This window comes from Bidens hawaiensis, unplaced genomic scaffold, assembly GCF_021521415.1.
Source record: "Bidens hawaiensis isolate Kalapana, Puna unplaced genomic scaffold, B.hawaiensis_p1.1 tig00028773_1, whole genome shotgun sequence".
Lineage (NCBI taxonomy): Eukaryota > Viridiplantae > Streptophyta > Magnoliopsida > Asterales > Asteraceae > Bidens > Bidens hawaiensis.
The window spans coordinates 1-9,756 of record NW_027494718.1 but is presented as its reverse complement, the minus strand read 5'-3'; the positions used below and the strand labels follow the sequence as shown (position 1 = coordinate 9,756).

Here is a 9,756-nt window from a genome sequence, read left to right as displayed (position 1 = left end):
TCAAATTCCATGTCTAATGAATAAACAAGGTAACAATGGAAGAATGGAAAAAGAAGATGATCAGATATAATGACATGAAGATTAAGGAAAAATTAGTTAATAATAAATATAGTCGGTGTGGACGAAATCTACTTAAATCTTGTCGGTATTCCAACTTATAAGAAGAAATATAAATGTCGCCTCCTTGGAACAAATTCCTCTCAAATCCGTCTGCCAAGACGAAATTAAAAAGGAACAATTTTCAGATTTTGAAAATTTGTACGGATCAGGTAGGAAACACAAAAAAACCGTCTGGAAAGACTGCTTTTGAGAAGAAAATTTAATGATAAAATATGGACGGCTCCCTCAAGATTCTCAAATTTTTGGCCGTGTCCATTAACATTATTCACAAAGTTGGCCTGCTGCCTCAACATTTTCAAATTTTGGCCGGCCCGTGTCAGATTGCTGATCTTTTCCCAAAGCGTCACCCTAGTCCATATTTTTTTGTCTATTTTGGGAATCTTCAAAATTTATGGGTCATTTTGTATTTTCTCTCTCTTCAAAAGGGTCATATTGGGAATTTTCCTTTTTTATTATTCCTTCAAAATCTTTCCCCCATTCCTGACTACTAATTAATTTTATTTAATTTCCTCAAAAATAACTCTTTCGTTACTTTTAATTTCCTACCGTTTTTCAATTAATGTACACGTAAAGAATGTTCAAATATGAAAGTGACTTTTTTTCACTTTTTTTTTCTTTCTCCTTGTCACGAACCTCCCTTTTCGAATGGAAAACCCATTCTTTCTTAACATAATTTTGATAAAAAAAAAGACAAGAGCCTCTTCTTCACTTAGAAAGCATTAACCAACAAATGGTTCCTCACAAATTGTTTTCTTGTTTTCACTTTGTTCTGCAATATCATCTTCATCAACACGAAGCTCATTCAGATCCAAAAGGCACACATCCATCAATTTGTAGAATAACAATATAAAAAAAAAGACAAGAGCCTCTTCTTCACTTAGAAAGCATTGACCGACAAATGGTTCCTCACAAATTGTTTTCTTGTTTTTACTTTGTATCATTTAATCTTAAAAAATAGATAAACAGGCAATGAAAATGGTTGTTAAGTAGTAAATACTTATAGAAAAATGGTGGAGAATTAGAAGTAACGAGAGTAATTTTAGAGAGAATTAAAATTTTTAATTTGTAGCATGAATTGAGGAAGATTTAGAAGAGAATAATAAAAATGTTAAATACGGTAGTTATTATAAGATTAATGCAATTAATATGAAATAATAGTTTCAATAAGAATATTTCATATAATAAATGTTTATTGCATGAACCCTTATGTGGCAATTGTCATATTTGGTTCGTATTTATTTTTGTATTGTAAACCCGAACTGTTTTAGTTTTCGGATCTTGGATATTAATAAAATAATGAGTTTTATATTGTGATCATGTTCCATACTTGTTTTGTTCCAAAGTCTTTAATAGTGTTTAAAATGCTTATTTCATGCTCAAAATAACCTAAAACAAACTGCAGGGACCAAATTTGCAAAAAATCAAAGTTTGGCCGAAATCCCCAACCCGCGCGGCGTGGAGGGCTGGACTCAGTCCTACATGCGTCTCGGCCCACCCATCAGATCAGCAGTTTTGTTATTTTGGTTCGTTTTCACTCGTATAAGGTCCTAACTCGTATTTTAACCATTTAAACCAACCAAAACTCAACCCATAATCATTCTAGAACCCTCCAAACGTATTTTTATCTCTTGTCATAATTTATTTAATTCAAAACCCATTTTTAAATAAAGCATCAAAGTTTACGGTAGTTATTATAAGATTAATGCAATTAATATGAAATAATAGTTTCAATAAGAATATTTCATATAATAAATGTTTATTGCATGAACCCTTATGTGGCAATTGTCATATTTGGTTCGTATTTATTTTTGTATTGTAAACCCGAACCGTTTTGGTTTTCGGATCTTGGATATTAATAAAATAATGAATTTTATGTTGTGATCATGTTCCATACTTGTTGTTTAGTTCCAAAGTCTTTAATAGTGTTTAAAATGCTTATTTCATGCTCAAAATAACCTAAAACGAACTGCAGGGACCAATTTTGCAAAAAATCAAAGTTTGGCCGAAATCCCCAACCCGCGCGGCGTGGAGGGCTGGACTCAGTCCTACATGCGTCTCGGCCCACCCATCAGATCAGCAGTTTTGTTATTTTGGTTCGTTTTCACTCGTTTAAGATCCTAACTCGTGTTTTAACCATCTAAATCAACCAAAACTCAACCCAAATCATTCTAGAACCCTCCAAACGTATTTTTATCTCTGGTCATAATTTATTTAATTCAAAACCCATTTTTAAATAAAGCATCAAAGTTTACCGGTTATCCAACCCTCAAACCCTAATCCTCTCCCATAAATACACCCCTATCTCATCCGTTTTCTCTTGCTCATTTTCATCTTCTTCTCCCAGAGTGTTTGATCTTGCAAGTGTTTTAGCTAGTTTTGCTTAAGTTTGACTTTAAAAGTCAGTGAAACCGATTCTTGCATTTCAATCCTTTTTGGGTATATGTTTTTGATATTTTCAGTTGTTCAAAGTTATTTTATGTTAAGAAAACCACTTTTAACTTTACTTAAGGCTTGTGGTCACATAATTATGCATTTTAGGCCCGTTTGGGTCGTTTCTAAGAAGCTTACTCGCTTAACTTTCTTGTTTGAGTTTAGATATGGAAATTTTATTTTATTGTTATTTCTATGGTTTTGGGCATGTAGTAACCATCCTCGGTCACATATCGAGTCAAGGACCGAACCAAAACCGAACACTCGTTTAAACACTTTAATTAACTTTTGAACAACCATGTTTCATGGAAACATTCTAGATCTGAGTTTCTCCTTTATATTTTAGTTCTATGGTGTTGGACATATGGCAACCATCCTCGGTTTCATACCAAGTCAAGGACCGAACCAAACCGAACACTCGTTTAAGCACTTTATTTAACTTTTAAACAAAGATACTGTATGAAACACTTTAGATCTGAGCTCTTCTTTATATTTTAGTTTTTATATGGTTGATATGGAAGTGCAAAACAAATCTTGGCTTGAACCTAAGTTTCGGCTAAAAACCGAGTAAAACCGAACACTTATTCTAACAAGTTAGTCAATGTTCAAACTACCAAAAGTTCAACCTATCTTTTTAGTTATGTTTTGCTTTATATTTCTCATATTACTTAAGATTTTGGAAGTGTTGGAACAAATCTTGTCTTAAACCAAGTATTTTGGGTAAAAACCGAAATCGAACTACTCGTCTTAACGAGCTAGTCACCGTTCAAACCACCAAAAATCTTTCGAAACATTTTTAAATCATGTTTCACTTTATATTATTTATATTTATAATATTATGGTATGTCGGTACCAAACGTGGTTTTATACCGAAATCGGGCCGACTTACACTCGCTTAAACCCGAGTTTGGGACTTTAATTAATAAAAATTCTCAAATTTGTTTAAGCTACTAATTTTATTGAATTTATTAATATATTTAAAATGTTTGATAAGTTGGATGTGGATTTGCTACTTTATCAAGCCCCGAAATAACTAAAGCGAACAAATCTTTAAAAATCGGATCTTGATGCTTACACTAGTGGGATCGTGCACGCTAACACTAAACCAACTCCCCTATGTAAAACTTAACAAAGGTTAAGTAAAATTAAACATCAATGACCCAGTTTCATATGAAACTCATTTGATTAATTCTTTACTTTATTTAACCGCATTTTTGTAAAATATAACTTAGATTCCTGAAAACCCAAGCCTTGTTTTTATGAACTTTCATACCATTTATATTCCATCTTCAAGACTCAATATTAACTCAAGATCTTTCAATCTAGGACACGCACGTTAAATCGTCGGCTTGCTTTCTTGAAGATTATTATTATACCAAGTTTTCTTCATGAACGTCACTTTGTCCAAGTGAATAATTTTATCCCCGTTTTCGTTTTTAAACTTTGCGGGCAGCTTGTATACTTAATTAAACAAAAATGATTTAAGACTTGGATTCTCAACCCACAAACTCTAATTTATGTGTTACTTAGAATAATTGCTCGGTTGTATGTTATATGCCTCATATGATTAATTGTTAAATGTTTATTGCTTTTGTTGGTTGGTCTCATCCTCATCCTCAATAGTATGATCGTACGCTCCTCCTTGTAATTTGGTGTTTTTGAATATTAGAAATGAGCCTCATTTATTTACGATTTCTATACCGCAATTGTTGTCATTATATACGGTTTCGCATAAGAGTTGTGGATTTTGCCCCATATTATCTATATACAAAAAATCATGAAATTGTTCACCAACATCGGTGTTGACAAAATATATTTTATGTAACGTTACAGGTTTGATTATTAGTTAATTGAAGTTTTGAAGACATTAGTTTAATTTGGACCGTTAGGTTATTAATGAAATGCACTATTTATTTTCTTGTACTTTGTTTATTGTAATGAACAAGTTGTGTTGTATTTGATGTTAAATGAAATTAATGAGCTGCTTAAGTATTGTCACTTTAATAGTGTCATGCGCATTAAAACAATCACGTCGCACCCCGACATGTTCCACCGCTTTTGGTCGGGGTGTGACACCTTAGGGTATATATTAGAAAATCCCAAAGTTAAAATACAAAGTAAGACAAAAATGAGAAGTGTGAGAAGGATTTATGGTCTAAAAAAGCTCATAATAAAAATTCAAGAAAAAAAATCATGACACAAAAATATAATTAAAAAATAAAAAACTAAAATATTTCCCCCATTTTTTTCGTTAAAAAAGACACAATTTCAAGGAGAAAGACACAATGACGAAAATAAACAAAACACAATAATAAATAAAAAAAGACACAATATATCGCAAAATACGACACAATACCGAGCATAATATAACACAAATATATTATCAAGAAAAAAAGACACAATGTGAAAGAAAAAATACACAATTAATGATGAAAATAAATAAAAAAACACAATGATATTTTAGCATTAACATTATGTTTTTCCTTTTCTTTTTTAATAGGAAAGACAGAAGAAACATTTTTAGTTTTTTTTAATTTATTTTGTTTTTTATTTATATTTTAAGTTATGATTTTTTAATTAATTTTTTAGATGACTATAAATCCTTCTCATATTTTTATTTTTATCACCCTTTATAGAATAACGTGATCCGTTAATATATATTCTATGAAATTCTACAAATTATTCACACTTTTATAAAAACTTATTTGATTTCATAAAACTAAAGCTACTAATGTAAAGTACTTATTTATAGTGAACGCAAAATAGGATTCAAAAGTTTAAATTCCATCGAATGAAGTAATGTAACTTAAATATTAAAAAAGCTATTCAATTTAATAAAAGTACGCATAATTTAAGACTAGGTCAGTAAATCCCCCCACCCCCACCACACACACACGTCACTATTTGAAATTAAAACTGAAGGTGTAAAAGAGGCACCAAGTCCTCCAAGGTAGATAACCCAAATATACATCTATGTCCACGGGTTGTACCTAAAACCCTTGACGCATTACCAAGTTGTGCATTGCACTTGTACTGCACAACCACCCAATGCGGTGTTTACAATTACACGGCATAAAAAATGAGGCAACAGAGGAAGTTTAAATGCAAACACTATGCCTAACGGTGTATAAAAATATATACCAAGAAAGGGATTGTTCAACCAATTCATATACAAAAGTCAAATAAGGAAGCTTTAAAGCCCTTACACTTTCACTAACTACAAAACTCATCCATAATAGACGTGCTTAGAGTTTCGGTTAACAGATAAATTTCAAATTTGCATATGAAATGATTCATCTAAGTCTAGGGGACACGAGCGCTATGCTGCTTATAAGTTATTAGGTCTTGTTATCAAACATACCATTTACAGCTTCTACTTCAAAAAAAAAAAAAAAAAAAAAAAAAAGAGAGTATACAAAATGTTAATCAATCATCATCAAAATAAGTAGCAAATGTACAAAATCCAAAGTAGAAGGACTGTTTTGCAACTTTTACTTCCATATGACTTTATCTACTCTTTTATTTTCCATGTCTTATATAACGCAATAACTTCCTTGATTAAAGAAGAAAAAACTTGTTATACTTTACTTGCTTCTTCATCCAAAGCACCAAAATATATAAAACCAGAGTGTTCATCATTCATCACAAGTCACAACCATCGTCTCACTCAAATGGCAGATCACCAAAGAATCCACCCGGGTGGCGGTTGAACCAACACCGGACCTTGAGTCACAAAACAAACCCACAGCACCATTGGTCCCCCAAGGCTCATCCCGGTCTGAAAACGGTCACCCAACCGAACCACACCCGCCTTTCCAACGCACCATCCCGGTCCAATACTCCAAACCACCAAAAAGGAAAAACTGGTGCGGCCGTTGCCTATGCTGCACCCTTTGTACAATAACCATACTTGCCCTTGTTATAGGCGTGTTAGCAGCAGTAGTGTACTTCGGGTTTGACCCGAAACTACCAAAATACTCGGTTGACGGGGATGACGATCACCCGGTTCGATCTCAACACCGACAACTCAATATCTGCTCAATTCAATGTCAATATTACCGCGAGAAACCCGAACACGAAGATCGGGATATCATATGAAGGCGGGTCAAAGTTGACTGTGATCTACATGGGTACAATCCTGTGTGAAGGATCATGGCCCAAATTCTATCAGGGTCATAGAAACACAACTGTGTTAGATATCCCGCTAACGGGCCAGACCCAAGATGCTAGTGGGCTTTTGAGCTCGTTACAGGTCCAACAACAGACTGGGACTGTTCCTTTGGTTCTTAGAGCAAAGGTCCCAGTAAGGATAAAGCTCGGTGAGTTGAAGTTACCAAAGTTTAAGCCGCTGGTGAGGTGTCGGGTGAATGTGAACACGCTATCGGCTGATAATGTTATCAGGATTAGGGATAGTAGTTGTAGTTTTAGGTTTAAGTTATGATTTTTTGGAATTATTTTGGTCTTTGGAGGATTGTGCTATTATTATTATGTTATAATTTGTTTTGGTTATTTGTTGATTCGATATTGAAGAGAAAGAGGAGGATCGCAGATCGGTTTTTCCTCCCTTCTCTATATTGTTTATGATATATATGTTTGTATATGTTTTGAGATAATAAAGATGCTTATTTGTTTAACCAGTCTCGCTTTATAGAAATATTTGATCTGATTTTGTCAATCAAGACCGACCCGTTCAAAAGTTTACTGTTGTAATCTGAACATATTAAAACTGTGGATCAAAATAATATTATACATTTTATAAAGGTCCTTATATAATCCCCAAAAGAGGTCAATTCATGCTTTATACATACCAAACTAATTAACTATTAACATAATCTATCACTTTGCAGACTAATTCAATTGGTAGCATCAGCAATGGCAGTTTCAATGTATCCAATATGTAAAGGGTTTGGTAACTGTAGTTTACAGGATTAGTTGAATAACTACTGCACACACACAATTACGTATGCACGTAATTTTATTTTAAATTATACTATTAAATTGACGTTTTTAAAGGTTTAGTTCACTGAATTTGAGACTACAACAGTGAGTCCAATACCTGCATGTAACTACAGTGCGTGCCACCGAAGTACCTAAGCATTAAAAACCGCAAGGTCCTAAGAGTTGCTCAATTGCTTTAAACTACACGTCCTTACGATAGTTATGATTGTCTTTTTAGAATAACTTTTAAATCTAAACCACTCATGCATACCGAATATATCAACTATTACGATTATCTATAACTTTGTGATAACTATAGTTAATAGGATTAGTTGAGCAACTACTACTACACACCTATATGCATGATGTCTATATATGTGTGTACATCTTCACTGTTCCTAACTAAGAATGCGAAACCAACAAGATAGTAAGACAAAAAGATCATCAAATGAATTCTTAAAACATTCTTGGAACACCAATAGTTGTAGAAGATAAGGCCCAGTTTCAACCAAAAGCTAGATGAATCCACCCAAGACATATAGCAAAAACATAAGATTTCAAGCCCATGAATCCAACAATGGTTTCTTAAAATCAAATCATTTACTCTCTTTAACAAAACATAATTGCAATTAAGCAGCATACCATATAACTCCTTAGTGAATAACAGGCTTCAGAGGTTGGGCTCTCACTTCTGACAAATCCAGACTCGCATCAAGTTCCTCATCAAGTTCCCCAATAATGCTTCTGAAGATAATAATAATAATAATAATAAAAATGATTCATTAGTGTCTCACAAAACTATAAATTCTAATATAAATGAACAAATGTTAACCGATTTAAAGAAGCATACATGTTATCACCCCTAATGATGTAAAGACCCAACACATGTTGTTGAACTCCTTCCTGCAAGCAAAATGTGGTCAGATTATAAAACAAACACGGAAAAAATTTCAATTGGACATTAAAGTCAGATTAAGCTAAAAACATAATCAGTTTAAAAAAGATAAAATTATGTGTGAAGTAACCTTGGTGGAATAAACTCTTTCATGAGATTCATCCAGAATTATATTTGTTGCTTGATCAAAACCTTTTAGAATTCCCTGAAATACAAAAATTGAAATTTTAACAAGAAATTATGTGCATATTATTAATTAATAATAATAATAATAGTGAAACTCACCACTATGTTTCGTCCATCATTTGTGATGACCGAAATGAGTTCTGTAGGGAAATACATCACTAGCATTAGAAGAGACGAGTTACATTAAAAGCTAGTGAAACAATAATCATGTTGTACTTACGATCGACAACAGATTCAAGACCCGGGCCACCTAGCATATTTCTGCAACACCACAAAAGCACCAACTTACTTCAAATCACTCGTGAATGAGGTTGATAAAAACAAATATCAAACCAGTTGTTATTCATTGGGGACTTTCATCAAACAAGTGATATGCATATTTATTAGGTTAAAACAGGAGTGCAAACGAACAGACGAACTTAGGCTCGTTTAAGGTTGTTTGCCAAAATATATAAATACTTCAAAATGAATATAAACTAATTATTAATGAATAATATACAAGCCAAGACGAATCAGGAGCTCTTGTAAGTCAAAAGAAGCCGAGCTTGAGCTTGGGTGGTTAGGTTAAGGGATTGAATAAAGTAGACAATCCAATTTGGACGAAGAAGGCTAAAGACTCTATCAAAGAGATTAAATGTATATAAGCCCTAAAATTATGTCATAGATTTAGGGTTTTTACTCATACTATTATTATATTAAACCCAGGTAATGACTAATTATTCATTGGGGACTTTGATCAAACAGGTCAGGTGGTGTTTATTTAAGGCATACTTTCACAACAAAACATCAATTTCTTTGAAATTAATTAATTCATTACCTCCTTTTATAATTTATTTGTGGAAGAAAGACCCGGAAAGAAAGAGAGGAAGAAACAGGTACTATGGAATGAATGTTGTTAGTATTGCTTAGGGTCTGTCATTTAGGAAACAATGTTTTTGTTTTCAAATTGCCCCCTCATGTTTTAGTTTAAGCCCTACAAAGCCCCTAATGTTTTGGTTCATTATAAAAAAAAAAAAGTTAAGGGTATTTAAATTTCACCTTAAAGGGTAAAAGGGTTTGAAGGGTCCAACCCTTTTCAAACCTGGACCCGTTTACTAGTTTCTAGATAGATATACATCAGATTCACGATCAAAATAATTTATGAGAGGTTTGTATTTCATATATAATTTATCATAAATTTCCCAACT

General features: G+C 32.8%; 1 protein-coding gene and 1 pseudogene across 1 annotated transcript; one reads left to right on the top strand and one right to left on the bottom strand.

Moving 5' to 3' along the window:
• Window positions 1–6,221: 6,221 nt before the first annotated feature.
• LOC143577713 (NDR1/HIN1-like protein 6 pseudogene) lies at window positions 6,222–7,011 on the top strand (annotated as a pseudogene).
• Window positions 7,012–8,035: 1,024 nt separating this feature from the next.
• Window positions 8,036–8,878, bottom strand: LOC143577712 (sm-like protein LSM8). Its single transcript, XM_077061471.1, has 5 exons — window positions 8,790–8,878; window positions 8,669–8,709; window positions 8,514–8,588; window positions 8,339–8,391; window positions 8,036–8,232 (listed from the first exon to the last, which is right to left on the bottom strand). The coding sequence occupies exons 1-5, from the start codon at window positions 8,824–8,826 to the stop codon at window positions 8,142–8,144; spliced, it is 297 nt and encodes a 98-aa protein (XP_076917586.1). The 5' UTR covers window positions 8,827–8,878; the 3' UTR covers window positions 8,036–8,141.
• Window positions 8,879–9,756: the final 878 nt, after the last annotated feature.